Source organism: Somniosus microcephalus, chromosome 14 (assembly GCF_052327205.1).
Source record: "Somniosus microcephalus isolate GS21.2 chromosome 14, FLI_Smic_1.0, whole genome shotgun sequence".
NCBI classification, from domain to species: domain Eukaryota; kingdom Metazoa; phylum Chordata; class Chondrichthyes; order Squaliformes; family Somniosidae; genus Somniosus; species Somniosus microcephalus.
This window is the reverse complement of record NC_141000.1, coordinates 123,959,746-123,981,380: the sequence shown is the minus strand read 5'-3', so window position 1 is coordinate 123,981,380 and position 21,635 is coordinate 123,959,746. Positions and strand designations below refer to the sequence as shown.

The window sequence follows — 21,635 nt, the reverse complement described above, 5'->3', positions numbered from 1 at the left end:
AAAGGGGAGGACGCCCATGTAGGGAAGCCCTCGATTGGGGACCCCTGCTGCCTCCGAATGGATTCAGTAGTTTCACGGTTCACCATTACTGATCTCTTCTTCTCAGGCAGTCCCTCGGAACCGAGGATGACTTGCTTCCACACTAAAAATGAGTTCTCAGGTGACTGATGAGTCCAATGCGGGACCTACAGTCTCTGTCACAGGTGGGGCAGACGGTGGTTGAAGGGGCGGGTGGGCGGGGTGCTTGGGTTGACGTGCGCTCCTTGCGCTGCCTGCGCTTGGCTTCCGCTTGCTCCCGGCAAAGAGACTCGAGGTGTTCGGCGCCTTCCCGGATGCTTCTTCTCCACTTTGTGCAGTCTTGGGCCAGGGATTCCCAGGTGTCGGTGGGAATGTTACACTTTTTCAAGGAGGCTTTGAGGGTGTCCTTGAAGCGTTTCCTCTGCCCACCTGGGGCTCTCTTGCCGTGTCGGAGCTCTGAGTAGAGCGCTTGTTTTGGGGAGTCTCGTATCGGGCATGCGGACGATGTGACCCATCCATCGGAGCGTGGTCAAAGCTTCGATGCTGGGGATGTTGGCCTGAGCGAGAACACTGATGTTGGTGTGCCTATCCTGCCAATGGATTTGCAGGATCTTGCGGAGGCAGCGTTGGTGGTACCTCTCCATTACTGATACTAGTTTTGCATTCCATTTAATTAACTGAATTTAAATTCCCCAGTTGCATGTGGTGGGATTTGAACGCTCTTACTCCAGATTGCTAATACCCGGCCTGCTGGATTACTGGTCCAGTAACAGAACCACTATGCTACCGTACCCCACAGAGTTGGACAGCAGGTGGCGCTCCCACCACAGTGTACCTGGGCCCAGACGCTGCAGTAGCCCCCTCCTCCCCCACCAATCCAGTCAGATAGGATTACATTCGCTCCCTGGTTACAGGTATGTTATTCCTGACATAGATTGCCTTTCTGGGATATTCTTAACGATGCACAGGCACCGACTCCCACTGACCTATGCTGCAACGATGATCTTGGTTTGACAGTTGCTGTGACTCAGTTGAGAACACCCTCGCCTCTGAGTCTAAGAAGGTCGTGGGTTCAAGCCCCGCTCCAGAGACTGGAGCACATTATCCAGGCTGACACTCCAGTGCAGTACCGAGGGAGAGCTGCACTGTCAGAGGTGCCGTCTTTCAGATGAGATGTTAAACCACGGCCCCGTCTGCTCTCTCAGGTGGATGTAAAAGATCCCACGGCCACTATTTCGAAGAAGAGCAGGGGAGTTATCCCCGGTGTCCTGGGCCAATATTTATCCCTCAACCAACATCACTAAAACAGATGGTCAGGTCATCATCGCATCGTTTGTGGGAGTTTGCTGTGCGCAAATTGAGGTACCCACGTTCCCTACATTACTACACTGTCACAAACTAACTACAAGAAAAAGTACGTGATTGGCTGTAGAGCACTTTGGGACACCTTGAGGGTGTGAAAGGTGCTGTATAAATACAAGCCTCTCTTTTTTGAGTCGAACTCAGCGGACGTTGCTACAATTTGCCTCAGTATCTCTGGTCTGTCGGGGTGCTGCTCCTGATCACTATCCTCCTTGGCCTTGGCTACGATCCCTTTCACAGCCAAATAGCCCGCTGACAGTAGGGTTGCCAACCACTCCAGGATTGGCCTGGAGTCTCCAGGAATTGAAGATTAATCTTCAGGACACTGCAGCGAGCAACACCAGGGAGAAAGATCATAGGGGGCTTTAATAAACTGTGTGTTTCCTTCATTTTGTTTACATAAGAACATAAGAAATAGGAGCAGGAGTAGGCCAATCGGCCCCTCGAGCCTGCTCCACCATTCAATAAGATCATGGCTGATCTGATCCTAACCTCAAATCTACTATCACTCTCCATCCCACCCGAACCCATGTGATCTCCTGGGAGAGGCAAAAAACCAGATTTAAAAAAAAACAATGGCCAATTTGGGACAAAAAATCTGGGAAATTCCTCTCCGAACCATCTAGGCGATCGAAACTCATCCAGGAGATCACTCTGTCCCTATATTTTCTACAGTACTTACCTTCTGCAAAGGCGATCTCCACCCCAGCCAGGAACAACAATAAAACCATCTCCTGAAATCTAACAGAATTAGAACACAAGAAGTAGGAGCAGAACCAGGCTACACGGCCCCTGGGCCTGCTCCGCTACCCACAGGGACACGACCATTCCGAACCTAGACTCATGTCCAATTTCCTGCCCGCTCCCCGTAACCCTTAATTCCCTTTACTTCTAGGAAGCTATCTATTTCTGTTTTAAATTTATTTAATGATGTAGCTTCCACAGCTTTCTGGGGCAGCAAATTCCACAAACCTACCACCCTCTGAGTGAAGAAGTTTCTCCTCATCTCAGTTTTGAAGGAGCAGCCCCTTATTCTAAGATTATGCCCCCTAGTTCTAGTTTCACCCATCATTGGGAACATCCTCACCGCATCCACCCGATCAAGCCCCTTCACAATCTTATATGTTTCAATAAGATCGCCTCTCATTCTTCTGAACTCCAATGAGTAGAGTCCCAACCTACTCAACCTCTCCTCATATGTCCACCCCCTCATCCCCGGAATTAACCGAGTGAACCTTCTTTATACTGACTCGAGCGCAAGTATGTCTTTTCTTAAGTATGGACACCAAAACTGTATGCAGTATTCCAGGTGCGGTCTCACCAATACCTTGTACAACTGCAGCAATACCTCCCTGTTTTTATATTCTATCCCCCTAGCAATAAAAGCCAACATTCCATTGGCCTTCTTGATCACTTGCTGCACCTGCATACTAACTTTATGAGTTTCGTGCACCAGGACCCCCAGATCCCTTTGTACTACAGTATTTTTCAGTTTCTTGCCATTAAGATAATAACTTGCTCTATGATTTTTCCTGCCAAAGTGCATAACCTCACACTTTCCAGTATTGTATTCCATCTGCCAAATCTCTGCCCACTTACTTAGCCTGTCTATGTCCCTTTACAGGTTTTTTATGTCCTCCTCACTCACTACTTTCCCTCCCATCTTTGTATCGTCTGCAAACTTTGATATGTTACACTCGGTCCCCTCCTCCAAATCGTTAATATAGATTGTAAAGAGTTGGGGACCCAGCACTGACCCCTGCAGAACACCACTAGTTAATGATTGCCAGTCTGAGAATGAACCATTTATCCCAACTCTCTGCTTTCTGTTAGAGAGCCAATCCTCCACCCGCGCCAGATTATTACCCCCAATCCTGTGATTTTTTATCTTAAGCAATAATCTTTTGTGTGGCACCTTGTCAACTGCCTTTTGGAAGTCTAAATACACTACGTCCATTGGTTCCCCTTTATCCACCCTGTATGTTACTTCCTCAAAGAACTCAAGCAAATTTGTCAAACATGACTTCCCCTTCATGAAACCATGCTGAGTTTGTCCTATTAAATTATGTTTATCCAAATGTCCCGTTACTGTCTCCTTAATAATGGACTCTAAAATTTTACCAACCACAGATGTTAGTCTAACAGGTCTATAGTTTCCAGCCTTCTGCCTACTACCCTTTTTAAATAAGGGTGTTACATTAGCAGTTTTCCAATCTGCCAGGACCTTTGCTGAGTCCAGGGAGTTTGGGAAAATTATTACCAATGCATCCACAATCCCTACCGTCACTTCCCTCAAGACCCTAGGATGTAAGCCATCAGGTCCAGGGGATTTATCCGCCTTGAGTCCCATTATTTTACCAAGTACCACTTCCTTAGTGATTTTAATCGTATTTAGCTCCTCCCCCCCAGAGCCTCCTGTTTGTCCAGTGTTGGGATATTCTTAGTGTCCTCTACCATAAAGACTGATACAAAATATTTGTTCAGCGTTTTTGCCATCTCCATATTTCCCACCATTAATTTCTCAGTCTCATCCTCTAAGGGACCAACATTTACTTTAGCCACCCTTTTTCTTTTTATATAACTATAGAAACTTTTGCTATCTGTTTTTATATTTTTTGCTAATTTACTTTCATAATCTATCTTCCCTTTCTTAATCAATCTTTTAGTTACTTTTTGCTGTCTTTTAAAGACTTCCCAATCTTCTATCCTCCCACTAGATTTGGCCACCTTATATGCCCTTGTTTTTAGTCGGATACTATCCTTAATCACTTTACTTAGCCACGGATGGCTCTCTTTTCTTTTACACCCTTTTTTCCTCAGTGGAATATATTTTTTTGGGAAGTTGTAAAATAACTCCTTAAATGTACACCACTGATCATGTACCGTCTTACCCTTTAATCTATTTTCCCAGTCCACTCTAATCAATTCCGCTCTCATACCTTCATAGTCTCCTTTATTCAAGGTCAGCACGCTTGTTTGAGATCCAACCTTCTCACCCTCTAATTGAATATGGAATTCAACCATGTTATGGTCACTCATTCCAAGGGGAACCTTTACTAGGACATTTTTAATTAATCCTGTCTCATTACACAGGGCCAAATCTAAGGTTGCTTGCCCCCTGGTCGGTTTAGTTACATACTGCTCAAGAAACCCATCCCTAATACACTCAATGAACTCATCCTCAAGGCTGCCCTGCCCAATTTGATTTGTCCAGTTAATATGATAGTTAAAATCCCCCATAATTATAGCTGTTCCCTTATTACAAGCCTCAACTATTTCCTGATTAATACTCCGTCCAACAGAGTTGTTCTTATCTTATGTTCTTAGAATCTGCACCTTCGGGGGAGGAAATGTTTTTAAAGAAGAGGTAGCTTTGCACTGACTGAAACACAAAGATATCAGTGAAGTATACAGAAATATGAGTGGCAATATAGTGGAGAGACAGGGGAAGATGGGGCTGTTCTCCCTTAGAGCAGAGAAGGTTAAGGGGAGATTTAATGGAGGCGTTCAAAATTACGAGGGGTTTTGATAGAGCAGATAAAGAGAAACTGTTTCCACTGGCAGGAGGGTGAGTAACCAGAGGACACAGATTTAAGATAATTGCCAAAATCATAGAATCATGGAATGCTTACAGCACAGAAGGTGGCCATTCAGCCCCTCAAGCCCGTGCCGGCTCTCTGCAAGAGCACTTCAGCTAGTCCCACTCCCCCGCCCTTTCCCCGTAGCCCTGCAATTTTTTTTTCCTTCAGGTACTTATCCAACTCCCTTTTGAAAGCCATGATTAAATCTGCCTCCACCGCCCTTTCAGGCAGTGCATTCCAGATCACAACCACTCGCTGCGTAAAAAAGGTTTTCCTCATGTCGCCTTTGGATCTTCTGCCAATCACCTTAAATCTGTGTCCTCTGGTTCTCGACCTTTCCGCCAATGGGAACAGTTTCTCTCTATCCACTCTGTCTAGACCCCTCATGATTTTGAACACCTCAATCAAATCTCCTCTCAACCTTCTCTGCTCCAAGGAGAACAACCCCAGCTTCTCCAGCCTAGCCACGTAACTGAAGTCCCTCATCCCTGGAACCATTCTCGTAAATCTTTTCTGTACCCTCTCTTAGGCCTTCACATCCTTCCTAAAGTACGGTGCCCAGAGTTGGACACAATACTCCAGTTGAGGCCGAACCAGTGTTTTATACAGGTTCATCATAACTTCCTTGCTTTTGTACTCTCTGCCTCTATTTATGAAGCTCAGGATCCTGTATGCTTTTTTAACCGTTCTACCTACCGAAATGCATCACTTTGCACATTTCTGTGTTAAATTTCATCTGCCACGTGTCCGCCCATTCCACCAGCCTGTCTATGTCCTCTTGAAGTCTATCACTACCCTCCTCACTGTTCACTATACTTCCAAGTTTTGTGTCGTCTTGCAGATTTTGAAATTGTGCCCTGTACACCCAAGTCTAAGTCAATCATGAGGGAGATGAGGAGTACGCAGCGAGTTGTTGTGATCTGGAATGCGCTGCCTGAAAGGGCGGTGGAAGCAGATTCAATACAGGTACACTATCCCTTATCCGAAAGCCTTGGGACCAGCTGAGTTTCGGTTTTCGGAATTTTTCGGATTCCAGAAGGTATTATTATAAGACTGGGAAATTTGTATTTAATATAAATTTTAAAAGTTCAGGCTACCTCTTGCGACTGTTCCGTGTCTCATTCCCCTTCCTGCTTCTCTGGAAAGCCGGATATCGGCTGACTCCTACTAAGCTGGCCCGCAAATCAGGTTGGGTGGGGGGGAGAAAAGAATATCGGACGGGTCGGGGTCGGGGGGGTGTCGGGGTCGGGGGGGGGTCCGGCGGGAAAAAAGAATATCGTTCGGGTCGGGTCGGGAGAAAATAATATCGGACGGGTCGGGGGTCAGGTCGGGTGGGAGGTGGGAGAAAAGAATATCGGACGGGCTGCGGTTCGGTTCGGTTTGGTTCGGGTCGGGGGGGAGAAAAGAATATCGGACGGGCCGCTGCAGCTATCGGACGGGCCGCTGTATTGTTGGGTTCACTCTCCCGGTACCTCCTTCACACTGCCCGGCTCGGCCTGCAATCTCCTACCCAGGAGGGAACTCTGTGACCCTCTGCCCTGCTCAGCGTAAGTCGTGCGCCACTCTGGTCATGTCGTGCGCACGACTTACGCTGAACGAAAAAACTTTCGGTTTTTAGAGGTTTTCGGTTTTCGGAAGTTCGGATAAAGGATAGTCTACCTGTAGTAACATTCAAAAGGGAATTGGATAAATACTTGAAAAGGAAAAACATTTCCGGGCTATGGGGAAAGAGCGGGGAAGCGAGTGGGCCATCAAAGAGCCGGCACAGGCATGATGCGCCGAGTGGCCGCTTTCTGTGCTGTGAGATTCTGTGCTATTTTCTCTCCTTCCTCTCTGTGTCACTGCACTGTGCAGCTCTCCTGGTTGATAAGCCAGACACCTATCCCCAGCCCAATGCTTTGTACAAGCAACAATGAGGAGGAGCCCAAGTTCAGTCGTGGGGAGGGGGGGATAGCCTCCCTGATATCCATTCACACGGCCACCCACCCCCCATCGACACTCCTTCTCTGGGAATTACAGACAAACTAAATTATTAATGAATGAAACAATATTGGCGGGAGGGGGGAGCCAACACATTTTTTGCATTTTGCTTCCCCTCGTCCTCCAGCCATTTCTATGCCTGACGGTCATTGTAAATTGACAGCAATAGTTCGTGCCACTGAAACATAGAGATACAGAGAGAGTGAATCTGTGTGTCAGTGAAAGAGGGAGAGAGGCCGGCGCACACACACACTCACATACAGATACACACACCCTCACACACACTAACACACACACACACAGACACAGACATATACAGACACACACACACACTCACACACACACTCACACACACACACTCACATACAGATACACACACCCTCACACACACACACTCACATACAGATACACATACCCTCACACACACACACTCACATACAGATACACACACCCTCACACACACTAACACACACACACAGACACAGACATATACAGACACACTCACACACTCACACACACACTCACACACACACACAGACACACACTCACACACACACACACTCACACACATACAGATACACAGACAGACACACACACCCTCACACATACTAACATACACACTCTCACACATACACACCCTCACACACACACTCACACACTCACACACACTCATACACACACACACTCACACACACACACACTCACACACACACACACCCTCACACACACACTCACACACTCACACACACTCATACACACACACACTCACACACACACAGACACACACACTCACATACACAGACACACAAACACACAGACACACACACAGACACACACACAGACACACAGACACACACACAGACACACACACAGACACGCACAGATATGCACAGACACAAACACTCACAGATACACACAGGCACACACACACAGACACACACACAGACACACACACAGAGACACACACACTCACAGACACAGACACACAGACACACAGACACACACACAGACACACACACAGACACGCACAGATATGCACAGACACAAACACTCACAGATACACACAGGCACACACACACAGACACACACACTCACAGACACAGACACACAAGACAGACACAGGCACACAATACACAACAGAGAAAGTGAGAGAAATTTGGAGGGCGACAAGCACACAGAGAGGTGGTGGAGAGATATACACACACGGAGGTAGGGAGAGTGAAAGAGATACAGAAACAGTGAGGCAGGGAGCTTGAAAGACACACAGAGATGTAAGAAGAGACAGATGGAGACATGAAGAGCAAGAGATACAAAGAGGGGTAAGGCGAGCAAGAGACACACACAAACAAATTAATGCAGGATTGAGAGACATAGATAGAGGCAGGGAGAGAGAGAGACAGAGAGAGAGAGAGAGAGGTAGAGATACAGAGAGACACACAGTGAGAAACACACAGTGAGAGACACGCAGACAGACAAGGAGAGCGAGAGAGGTGCAGCGTGCTACATTTGAAGGATAAGTCAGCTGGTGAAGCAGAAAGACACAGTGCCCTCCAGTCTGAAGTGGTGCAGAGAGCTGGCTCCATTCGCACTCTGTGACCTTGACCGGACAGCGAGGATACATACACTGTTCTCAGCTTTCTCCTCTGGCTTTGGTGAGTGTGCGTGATGTCTGAATCGGTCGAAGCTCCCAAAACTGCTGGTGCGCTGTAATAAAGACAAGAGAAACAACACTGATTAGTCACGCAAACAAAGCACCCTTCCTTCCTTTCCTTTCCCTTCCTCCCTTCCTTCTTTCTTCCTTCCTTTCCCAGACAGCGAGCGTCCATTATGGAAGAGCGCGTCTTTTGGATGAGACGTTAAACCGAGGCCCCGTCTGCTCTCTCAGGTGGATGTAAAAGATCCCACGGCCACTATTTTGAAGAAGAGCAGGGGAGATCCCCCCGGTGTCCTGGGCCAATATTTATCCCACAATCAACATCACTAAAACAGATTATCTGGTCATTATCACATTGCTGTTTGTGGGAGCTTGCTGTGCGCAAATTGGCTGCTGCGTTTCCTACATTTCAACAGTGACTACACTTCAAAAAGTACTTCATTGGCTGTGAAGCGCTTTGAGACATCCTGAAGTCATCAAAGGCGCTGTAGAAATGCAAGTCTTTCATTCTTTCTTTCTTTTTGATCCTCTTATCAGCCAAGGCTGGTACACATTGCAGTACCTGGCCAGGGAGAGCAATTGGGTGCAGGAACCCCGGGCAGTTTTCAAAGCCCTGTGTCACCAAGGCAGATTCCAGGGACAATGGCACCCCAGCGAACTCAACACAGATGAGGAATTGAACCGGCCTCTTCCTGCTGTGACTTAGCTCCCTCCTCACTGATCCAAACACAAGAATCATTCCATTCAGCTTACGGTCTCTGCATTGGTTTAATTAATTCTACCCCACTCCCATCAATATCCGCTGGTAGTAATTATTAAAAGAAAAAAAATCCTTTTCCTCATGGTCATCAAGATGAGGGATGTTAGTGCTGGGGAATGGAACACCCAGTGTCAGCATCGAACACTCCCAGGGCAGGCACAGCACGGGTTAGGTACAGAGTAAAGCTCCCTCTACACTGTCCCATCAAACACTCCCAGGGCAGGTACAGCACGGGTTAGATACAGAGTAAAGCTCCCTCTACACTGTCCCATCAAACACTCCCAGGGCAGGTACAGCCCGGGTTAGATACAGAGTAAAGCTCCCTCTACACTGTCCCATCAAACACTCCCAGGGCAGGTACAGCCCGGGTTAGATACAGAGTAAACTTCCCTCTACACTGTCCCATCAAACACTCCCAGGGCAGGTACAGCACGGGTTAGATACAGAGTAAAGCTCCCTCTACACTGTCCCATCAAACACACCCGGGGCAGGTCCAGCACGGGTTAGGTACAGAATAAAGCTCCCTCTACACTGTCCCATCAATCACTCCCAGGGCAGGTACAGCACGGGTTAGGTACAGAGTAAAGCTCCCTCTACACTGTCCCATCAAACACTCCCAGGGCAGGTACGGCACGGGTTAGATACAGAGTAAAGCTCCCCCTACACTGTCCCATCAAACACTCCCAGGGCAGGTACAGCACGGGTTAGATACAGAGTAAATCTCCTTCTACACTGTCCCATCAAACACTCCCAGGGTGGGTACAGCATGGGTTAGATACAGAGTAAAGCTCCCTCTACACTGTCCCCATCAAACACTCCCAGGGCAGGTACAGCACGGGTTAGATACAGAGTAAAGCTCCCTCTACACTGTCCCGTCAAACACTCCCACGGCAGGTACAGCACGGGTTAGATACAGAGTAAAGCTCCCTCTACACTGTCCCATCAAACACTCCCAGGGTGGGTACAGAACGGGTTTACTCTGTATCTAAAGTAGTAATTGAAATATATTTAAGTGGGGTGAGGCAACATCCTTTACTATGATGTGAAAAAAAATGCAGAAAAAGAGTTTGTGGCTGTTGATCAGAGAGGACACGTTGCTCCTCAGAGGATGAGGTTTGTTGTTTTTATCTACATTTGATATAAAAAGGTAACAGCGTGAATGAGCCTTATCTCAAAAAAGAGGCTTCTCAGATCTTCAACAGCCACTGCACAAGTTCCGGAAGGATGCGGAACTTTGTTCTGCCTGAAACTAAGTTATCAAGATGGTGTTTAGGACGGCTAGGCTAGTTTCACCAGTGGCTCGGCTCAGCAACTTTCGGCCCGGGGAGGGGAGAGGGGGGGATGAGTCCAGGGGTTTGGGCAGGGCGGGGGGTGGGGGGCGGGTGGTGAGTCCAGAGGTTTGGGCAGGGCGGGGGGTGGGGGGGGGCAGGGTTGGTGAGTCCAGAGGTTTGGGCAGGGCGGGGGGTTTGAGTCCAGATGTTTGGGCAGGGCGGGGGGGTGGGGGGGAGCGGGGTTGGTGAGTCCAGAGGTTTGGGCAGGGCGGGGGGTGGGGGAGGGGTGAGTCCAGAGGTTTGGGCAGGGCGGGGGGTTTGAGTCCAGATGTTTGGGCAGGGCGGGGGGGTGGGGGGGAGCGAGGTTGGTGAGTCCAGAGGTTTGGGCAGGGCGGGGGGTGGGGGGCGAGTGGTGAGTCCAGAGGTTTGGGCAGGGCGGGGGGGTGGGGGGGGTGGTGAGTCCAGAGGTTTGGGCAGGGCGGGGGGTTTGAGTCCAGATGTTTGGGCAGGGCGGGGGGGTGGGGGGGAGCAGGGTTGGTGAGTCCAGAGGTTTGGGCAGGGCGGGGGGTTTGAGTCCAGATGTTTGGCTAGGTGCCCGCTTTGACCTGATTGGTCTGGTTTAGCTGATTTCCACCAGGGCATCTGTCAGGCTGCTATAATTAGTCTCAGTGCCCCATTTGAGGTGGGGGAAGGGCAGTGGGGGGTGTTGGTGGGGGAGATCAGCCGCAGTTCCCTTGCCTGATAGTTTGGTCATGCTGGAAAAGAAGAAGGAAAAGATTTTGCATTTCTATCACACCTTTCACATCCTCAGGATATCCAGAAACACTTTACAGCCAATAAAGTACTTTTGAAGTTTAGTCACTGTTGGAATGTAAAGCCACAAGAGCCAATTTGCGCACAGCAAGTTTCCACAAACAGCACTGCAATAAATGATCAGATCATTTGTTTTAGTGATGTTGGTTGAGGGATAAATATTGGCCCCAGGACACCGGGGAGAACTCCCCTGCTCTTCTTTGAAATAGTGGCCATGGGATCTTTTACATCCACCTGAGAGAGCAGACGGGGCCTCGGTTTAACGTGTCATCCGAAAGGCGGCACCTCCGACAGTGCAGCGCTCCCTCAGTACTGCACTGGGAGAGTCAGCCCAGATATGTTGTGCTCAAGTCTCTGGAGTGGGACTTGAGCCCACAACATTCTGACTCTGAGTCAAGGCTGACACGCTACTGAATAATTGCACACGTCATTCAAATATTTATAATCAAATAGGCACCTCATTATTCAAGAACATCATGTGCTGATGCAAACCTTTAACTGACTGAAAGCAGAGTGGGGCTTACAGACACAGATCAGGATCAGGGGAAAATGTTCAGGGAGGTGTCGTGGTTATGTTACTGGACTAGTAATCCAGAGACCTAGATTAATAATCTCATGAGACGTGAGTTCAAATCCCATCACAGCAGCTGGGGGATTTAAATGTCGTTAATTAAATAAATCTGGAATAAAAAGCCAGTATCAGTAACGGTGACCATAAAACTATCGGATTGTCGTAACAGCCCATCTGGTTCACTTCTCTTCTTCTGTCGTCTGGTAGTAGCAAAGCAAATCAAATGTCAATATCTAAGTCAGATATCCAGGCCAAAGCTTCCGGTGTCACAGCATGGATATCTTGTAGGTTGCCTGTGAATTTCCTCTGAGGGCAGTGCTCAATGATGGGCTCCAGGGCCTGATCAGGAGCTCCACAGTCGCATGATGGAGATGCTTTAATCTTCCATCGATGGAGAAGCTGGCAGCATCTACCATGAGCGGTTCTGAGGCGGTTGATGGTTGTCCATTGTTTGCGAGGAAGGTTTGATCCTTTAGGTTGTACTGTGGGGTCCTCGATAAGGAATCCATTCCGTATGTCGCAGTTCTTCCAAGCATTTCGCCATCGGTCATCAAGGCTGAGGGGAGATCACTGAAGGGCTTCGACGACGGTCCGAAATGGCATTCTAGATTTGAGAGAGGTTGGTGGGAGGTTGTTCAAGTCGGCCTGGATCGGTATGTCTTTGCTGGTGTAATGGTTGTATTCTCTGGAGACTCCATATTCTCGGTGTAGGTGAGGTGGTGCGATGTTTGCAAGCAGGGGCAGCCACAGTGTTGGTGTCGATAATAGCGTACCGGTGATAACTCTCATATAGAATTCAGCTGGACATCAACGGATTTGACATGCGGACTCGATAGCCATACCGGAAAGCAGTGCTCTGGTTCGCTAGTGTCCTTTAGGGAAGGAAATCTGCCGTCCTTACTCGGTCTGGCCTATATGTGACCCTGGACCCACAGCAATGTGGTTGACTCTTAACTGCCCTCTGAAATGGCCGAGCAAGACACTCAGTTGTACCAAACCGCTGCAAAGAAGTATCACGGACTGCAGCGGTTCAAGAAGGCAGCTCACCACCACCTTCTCAAGGGCAGTTAGGGATGGACAATAAATGCTGGCCTTGCCAGCGACGCCTGCATCCTGTGAATGAATTAAAAAAAACACTGTACAAATAACACATTGAAAATACCCTGTGAATTGTGTTCTCAAAAAGGAGCTGTAGCCTAAAAGTACCCACGCAATCCGCAATCAGTAGTTAAACTGCAAACTGAGAAATCGAAACTCGAAACTAATTAAAATCCTGAAGATTATTATTCAAAGAGAATCCTTCCTTGCCAGTGATAAGACAGCGAGCATTGAGGACTGAGCTCTGGGGAGTAGCTTATTAGTGGCACATAAATATGCCCGTACCTTATCTGGGGGCTGGGAAAGACTGTTAAAAGGGAGATTGGAAAGTTGGGGAGTGAAAATGTGAATTTGCTGCACCGAGCTGACCGTGGGTCATTAATTTTGACATTTTCCAGAACGTTTTTGAAACTGTTAGAAGTGATTTTTATTTTTATTCGTTCATGGGATGTGGGCGTCGCTATCAAGGCCAGCATTTATTGCCCATCCCTAGAGTCCCTTTGAGAAGGTGGTGGTGAGCCGCCGACTTGAACCGCTGCAGTCCTTGTAGTGAAGGTGCTCCCACAGCGCTGTTAGGGAGGGAGTTCTAGGATTTTGACCCAGCGACAATGAAGGATCGTTGATATACTTCTAAGTCAGGATGGTGTGTGACTTGGAGGGGAACTTGGAGGCGGTGATGTTCCCATGCGTCTGCTGCCCTTGTCCTTCTAGGTGGAAGAGGTCGCGGGTTTGATGGGCACCGAAAGAGGTGAACACTTCGGATGGATACATGTCACTCAGATTGGCCAATTGCATGGAAGGTGCTTAACCTAGAAATTAGGATCTACTGAGCGATACTTTGCACATCCCTTGACAGATTCCCTTTGTATTAGATTCTTTTAAACAGGTTGGGTGTTCCATTTGTAAGAATTACTGATTTTTCTTATGAATACTCCAGAATTTCTAAAGAAACAAACTTATTTTGGACACACAAGAAAGTAGGAAATGAGAAAAGGCCATTCAGCCCATCATTCTGGCAAGCTGTAGTCTATTTTTTGCACCAAATGGTGGCTTTTACATTTCCAGGGCAGGTACAGCACGGGTTAGATACAGAGTAAAGCTCCCTCTACACTGTCCCATCAAACACTCCCAGGGCAGGTACAGCACGGGTTAGATACAGTGTAAAGCTCCCTCTACACTGTCCCATCACACACTCCCAGGGCAGGTACAGCACAGGGTTAGATCCAGAGTAAAGCTCCCTCTACACTGTCCCATCAAACACTCCCAGGGCAGGTACAGCATGGGTTAGATACAGAGTAAAGCTCCCTCTACACTGTCCCTGAAACATTCCCAGGGCAGGTACAGCACAGGGTTAGATACAGAGTAAAGCTCCCTCTACACTGTCCCATCAAACACTCCCAGGGCAGGTACAGCATGGGTTAGATACAGAGTAAAGCTCACTCTACACTGTCCCCTGAAACACTCCCAGGGCAGGTACAGCACGGGTTAGATACAGAGTAAAGCTCCCTCTACACTGTCGCCTGAAACACTCCCAGGGCAGGTAGCACAGGGTTAGATACAGAGTAAAGCTCCCTCTACACTGTCCCATCAAACACTCCCAGGGCAGGTACAGCATGGGTTAGATACAGAGTAAAGCTCCCTCTACACTGTCCCCATCAAACACTCCCAGGGCAGGTACAGCACGGGTTAGATACAGAGTAAAGTTCCCTCTACACTGTCCCATCAAACACTCCCAGGGCAGGTACAGCATGGGTTAAGATACAGAGTAAAGCTCCCTCTACACTGTCCCCATCAAACATTCCCAGGGCAGGTACAGCACGGGTTAGATACAGAGTAAAGCTCCCTCTACACTGTCCCATCAAACACTCCCAGGGTAGGTACAGCATGGGTTAGATACAGAGTAAAGCTCCCTCTACACTGTCCCATCAAACACTCCCAGGGTAGGTACAGCACGGGTTAGATACAGAGTAAAGTTCCCTCTACACTGTCCCATCAAACACTCCCAGGGCAGGTACAGCACGGGTTAGATACAGAGTAAAGCTCCCTCGACACTGTCCCATCAAACACTCCCAGGGCAGGTACATCATTGGTTAATCTAGTTGAAGATTATTTTCTTGACTTAAAAAAGCAATCTACAAAAAGAATGTGAAAAATTAGGATCTTTTGTTCATTGTATTGTCTCATATCAACACACACCTGCAATTTTCTTTGGGTTAAAAAAAGACTTGCTTTTCACGACCACCGGATGTCCCAAAGCACTTCACAGCCAATGAAGTACTTTCTGAAGTGTAGTCACAATTTCAATTTCAATTTTATTTGTCACATAACCAAATACAACAAGTGAAATCCAGTCAATGAAATGCTTTTTTCTTAACGAGCCGAGCGCACCAAGCAGCAAAGGACACTTAGCTGCCTGGTACGCACGGAGCCCGCAAGGACGGCAGCCATCTTCATCGGCACCATCACAACAGGGTCCGCTCTCGCCTCGCTCCGCCTTTCCCGCACTCCTGCCCGACAATCTTCAGCCGCCGTGAATGCTGTAATGTGTGAAGCGCAGCTGCCAATTTGCACACAGCAAGTTCCCACAAACAGCAATGTGATAATGGCCAGATCATCTGTTTTAATGATGTTGGTTGAGGGATAAATATTGGCCAGGGCACTGGGGAGAACTCTCCTGCTCTTGTTTGAAATAGTGCTGTGGGATCTTTTTCATCTACCTGAGAGGGCAGACAGGGCCTCGGTTTTAAGTCTCATCCAAAAGACGGCACCTTTGATAGTGAACCACACCCTCAGTACTGCACTGGAGTAACAGCTTAGATTTTTGTGCTCAAAGTGTCATGGAGTGGGACTTGAACCCACAATCATCATGATTAAGAGGCAAGGGTGCTAACTACTGAACCACAGCTGACACTCCCAAATGGCTTTCCTAACATTAGCAAAAGGTCAAGAGAAGCTCAGTCTATGAAGTGCATCCGGGGTACTGCCGATCTTCGGCCAAAGTTACAGTGGTCGATCAAGAGAATCCCCTGGAAAAATCTCCAGCTCACAAGGTCCAAGGAAGGAACGGCTATTCGGTCAAGTGAGGCCATCAGATCCAGAGTCCATGTATGTTCATTGCATTGTGGATTCTTCCCACTTCCAGCATCACCCATTAATCCCGTATTTATCGAAACACTAAGATCCTCCATTGATTTACCCGGTGTCAGCTGTGGCTCAGTGTGTAGGCCTTTCACCGGTCTGAGTCAGATTGACCCAAGGTTCAAGCCCAACTCCAGGACCTGAGCCCATAATCCAGACTGACACTCCCGGTGCAGTACTGAGGGAGTGCTGCACTGTCAGAGGTGCTGTAATTCAGAGGATGTAAAAGATCCCAAGGCACTATTCAAAGAAGAGCAAGGGGGAGGTCTCCAATATTTATCCCTCAACCAACATTACGTAAACAAGTGATCATTGTCAAATTGCCGTTTGTGGGACCTTGCTGTGCGCAAATTGGCTGCCGCATTTACAACAGAGATTACACTTCAAAGAAGTACTTCATTGGCTGTAATGCACTTTCGGACATCCTGAGGTTGTGAAAGGCGCTACAGAAATGCAAGTTTGTTCTTTCTTTAAAAGAAACAGTCTTGCCACTAACCCTCCATCCCCCTCCTCAACAGATGAATCAAATCCCTTCTCATCATCTTTTCTAAGCGCCTCTATCCTGTGGAATGAAATATTTTTCTAATTTTGGCCGCTCTTGTTGAAGCAGGTTTCCAAACAGATTATTTTAATTTGCTTCTTGTTTCGCTTCTATTTTTATTGAGTGTTTTGATGGTTAATCTTGGGGTTTAACTCACTCTCCCAGAAATAAATCAGTTTCGATGTGAAACCCCTTCTCTAGTTTTCGATTTTTAAAATAAAAAGTCCTTCCTCTCTGGACACGTCCAGTGGCTTGTTTGGCAATCCCAGTGCGGTACTGAGGCCAGGAAGACTCCAGATTTGATTGGTGGTCTGTGCTGAGTTCATTGACCTCAGGAAGGTATTGGAGTTCATGCTCCTGCTCCCTGCCCAGTGCTCATGTGCCAGTGTTGGGTGAAGACAGGATTGCCTTTGAATGCAATGCCCCCACAGTCAATTAGTTGCTGATACTCACTGTCTGGGCTCATGCGTGAAGAATGGTCACTTGGGTGAGGTATTGGAGATCTGTTTACACCAGTGGAAATCCACTTCAGGAAAGAGCAAACAGCTGACCGACAGGATTAGAGAAAATAACTATTTGTTTCTTTGTCTCATAACAGTTGCCAACTTTTCCCCCAGCTCAGGGAGTGAGAACAATCCACAGCCCAGCACTGTCCCAGCAGAGAGAGTGAGGACAATCTACAGCCCAGCACTGTCCCAGCAGAGAGAGTGAGGACAATCTACAGCCCAGCACTGTCCCAGCAGAGAATGTGTAGACAATCCAAAACCCAGTCCTGTCCCAGCAGAGAATGTGCAGGCAATCCACACCCCAGCACTGTCCCAGCAGAGAGAGTAAGGACAATCTACCGCCCAGCACAGGCCCAGCAGAGAGCGAGAACAATCCACTGCCCTGCATTGTTCCAGCAGAGCATGTTTAGACAATTCACAACCCAGCACTGTCCCAGCACAGAATGTGCAGGAAATACACAGCCCAGCACTGTCCCAGCAGAGAGTGAGGACATTCTCCAGCCCAGCACTGTCCCAGCAGAGCAAGTGCAGACAATCCACACCCCAGCACTGTCCCAGCAGAGAAACTGTGGGCAATCCACTCCCAGCACTGTCCCAGCAGAGATTGTGCAGAAAATCCACACCCCAGCACTGTCCCAGCAGAAAGAGTGAGGACAATCCACACCCCAGCACTGTCCCAGCAGAGAGAGTGAGGACAATCCACAGCCCAGCACTGTCCCAGCAGAGAGAGTGAGGACAATCCACAGCCCAGCACTGTTCCAGCAGAGAGAGTGTGGACAATCCACAGCCCAGCACTGTCCCAGCAGAGAGTGAGGACATTCTCCAGCACAGCAATATCCCAGCAGAGAGAGTGAGGACAATCCACACCCCAGCACTGTCCCAGCAGAGAGAGTGAGGACAATCCACTCCCCAGCACTGTCCCAGCAGAGAGAGTGAGAACAATCCACAGCCCAGCACTGTCCCAGCAGAGAGAGTGAGGACAATCCACAGCCCAGCACTGTTCCAGCAGAGAGAGTGAGGACAATCCACACCCCAGCACTGTCCCAGCAGAGAGATTGAGGACAATCCACACCCCAGCACTGTCCCAGCAGAGAGAGTGAGGACAATCCACACCCCAGCACTGTCCCAGCAGAGTGAGGACAATCCACACCCCAGCACTGTCCCAGCAGAGAGAATGAGAACAATCCACACCCCAGCACTGTCCCAGCAGAGAGAGTGAGGACAATCCACACCCCAGCACTGTCCCAGCAGAGAGAGTGAGAACAATCCACAGCCCAGCACTGTCCCAGCAGAGAGTGAGGACAATCCACACCCCAGCACTATCCCAGCAGAGAGTGAGGATATTCTCCACCCCAGCACTGTCCCTGGAATTTCTAACTCCCTTTCCCCAAAACAGGGAGCTAAAATCAATCAATCAATTCCCATCATTACACTCTCGTGAGCTTTACTGCGAAGGAAAATAAGGAAAGCAGAACTGCTGCACGGTGCAGCATTGAATCTTCATTTGTGTCACTTCCTCCTGGCTTTTGGTGGAAAGGAAACACCTTAAATAGAATTTAAAGCTGTTCAGCCCAACTGGTCCAGACCGACCACCGCTTACGCCCCTCACAGTGAAGTGTCCCAAAGCTCGTCCCAATATCTCACACCAGCAAAGTGACAGAAGGAGTTCCGACAAGTAATTTTAAAAAAAACTCAGAGTGAGATAACTGATGAAATAATCTTTCCTTCTCTGCCCAGCTTACACTTTTTAAATTCTTTTAAGTGAAGTTCGATTTTCCATCGCGCTAACATCGTAACTGTGAGCTCATGGCTCACTGTGAGCGCCAGGACAGCGCTCGCCCAATATATTCACCGCTCGCCACCTGGGGCTAATTGGGAACACAGACGTGGCTAATTGCATTTCTGATCAGTAAATAGAAAACTGAGTAACAGACACCGTCGTGTAATCTCAATACTCATATTCACCGAGGGAGTGCTGCACTGTCAGAGGTGCCGTCTTTCCGATGAGACGTTAAACCGAAGCCCCATCTGCTCTCTCAGGTGGACGTAAAAGACCCCATGGCCACTATTTTGAAGAGCAGGGGAGTTATCCCCGGTGTCCTGGGGTCACTATTTATCCCTCAATCAACATCACCAAAAAAATAAGATGATTTGGTCATTATCGCGTTTCTTTTTGTGGGAGCTTGCTGTGCGTGAAATGACTGCCGCCTTTCCCTACATTGTGACCACACTTCAAAAAGTACTTCATTGGCAGCAAAGCGCTTTGGGACTGACGTAAGAAAACTACTAGGTACTTGGTCTAAGCGTTAAACAAAGCTTTAATCAACTGTTTTACAACATGGAGGTCTAGTTGTGTCCTTCACTAGTTCCTGTTAAGAATGTCCTGCGCAAGCTGGGCCCGTGCCCGTGTATTTATACTCTCCCTGGACAGCGCCACCCGCAGGCCGCTCAGTATTATTTCATAAGTCTTTCTTTCATGAATGACTGATTCATGTCAGGTTGTGAATGGCGCTACACAAATGCAAGTCTTTCATTCTTTTTCTTTTCATTCTCAGTGTTTATATTGTCCGCGAGATGAAGAGTTTTACGCTCAGAGGTTTAACTGCCCAGAAACCCGGCGTTGTAGCTAAGAGGAGTGGTGGCTGTAATTTACAGCCAGCAGTGCAGGCCCACGACAAGCCTAAAAGGAACAGAGTAACTTTAAAACGCATTCATTTAAGGGCGTTTGAGGAAGTCATGGCTCGAGGTGAAGGCCGTATTTATAAATCGGAGAACGAGGGGGGCGGTAAGGTCGGGCGTCCCACAGCCTGAGGCCACTCGATGGACTGCTCTCTCTACCGCAGTGTTCTTCATCACGTATCCTCTAAACTTTCGCTCAATATGAAACTGTTAGCAGCAAAGCCAATTCATTCCATCAGGAGTGCGTCGACTTTGAATCAAAAGGAGTTTATTTTGATTGAGGACGGTGTGGTCAACCATGTCATAGTAACAGGAGGAGGCCGTTCAGCCCCTCGAGCCTGCTCCGTCATTCGATTAGATCAGGGCTAATCTGTATCTTAACTCTATCTACCCACCTTGGTTCTATATCCCTTAATACCCTTGCCTGACCAAAATCTATCAATGTACGATAGCAAAATACTGGAAATCTGAAATAACAACAGAAAACGCTGGAAAAATTCAGCAGGCCAATATCGAGTTCAACAATTTCAGATCATAACCTCGGCCCCCATTACATTTTTATATATATTTTTTATCCACACCTTTGTTTTGGCCCTTCCCCCTTTTTTTTCTCTCCCACATGGCAGCTGTCTCCCATTCTGCCGGCGCATTTCACACCTAATCTAGAGCCGTCTTTTGTCTCCACTAGTCCTATCACCATCTCGTCTGGTTTTGAATACCTCTTAATGTCTCTTCACTTCTCTTTTGTTCTCACATCCCCATTTCCCAGCCCCCAAACTGGCCTTTTAATCTGTTTCATTTCCTGTGTTTTTTCAGTTCTGACGAAGGGTTTCGACCCGAAACATTGACTCTGTTTCTCTCTCCACGGATGCTGCCCTGGCCTGCTGAGTTTTTCCAGCATTTTCTGTTGTTATTAAAAATCTATCAATCTCGGTTTTGAAATTTTCAGTTGGCCCCCCAGCCTCAAAAGCTTTTGGGGGGAGAGAGTTCCAGATTTCCACCACCCTTTGTGTGAAGAAGTGCTTCCTGACATCACCCCTGAACGGCCTGGCTCTAATTTTAAGGTTTTGCTCCCTTGTTCTGGACTCCGCTCACCAGAGGAAATAGTTTCTCTCGATCTATCCTATCAACTCCTTTAATCATCTTAAAACACCTCAATTAGGTCACCCCTTAATCTTCTATATTCAAGGGAATACAATTTTAGTGTATGCAACCTGTCCTCATAATTTAACCCTTTTAGCCCTGGTATCATGTCAAAGGCTTTAGTAGCAGTCGAGAAAGTTGCTGATCACAGAGGATGCAATTTGTGACTTTGATAAGAGTCGTTTCAGGGCTGTGGCCGGGGAGGACACCTAATTGGACAGATTCAAAGATTGGCATAGATTTCGGAGTCAAAAATCACATTCAAGGACTATGGAGAGGAAAGGAAGATTGGAGATGGGGCGGCAGTTTGTAAAGACAGAGAAGTCGAGAGTGTTTTTTTTGAGGAGGGAAGCGATGACAGCAAAAAGGTATGGGGCCAGTACCAGAGGAGAGAGAACCGTTAACAATCTCAACTAACATGGGAGCCAGGAAGGGAAGTTAGGTGGTCAGCAGTTTAGTGGGAATAGGGTCAAGAAAGCAGGAGGTGGGTCTCATGGACCAAATGAGCTCAAAGAGGAGT

At 48.0% G+C, this 21,635-nt stretch overlaps 1 protein-coding gene across 4 annotated transcripts in view; it reads right to left on the bottom strand.

The window, feature by feature from the left end:
* The window catches only part of LOC147107894 (SAM domain-containing protein SAMSN-1-like), a 185,268-nt gene that overhangs the window by 49,709 nt on the left and 113,924 nt on the right, over positions 1-21,635 (bottom strand). For all 4 annotated transcript variants that reach the window (XM_086007280.1, XM_086007281.1, XM_086007282.1 and 1 more), the window contains one exon: positions 8,565-8,645. In XM_086007280.1, coding sequence (XP_085863406.1) covers positions 8,565-8,645 — 81 coding nt within the window. The remainder of the gene's footprint in view (positions 1-8,564; positions 8,646-21,635) is intronic.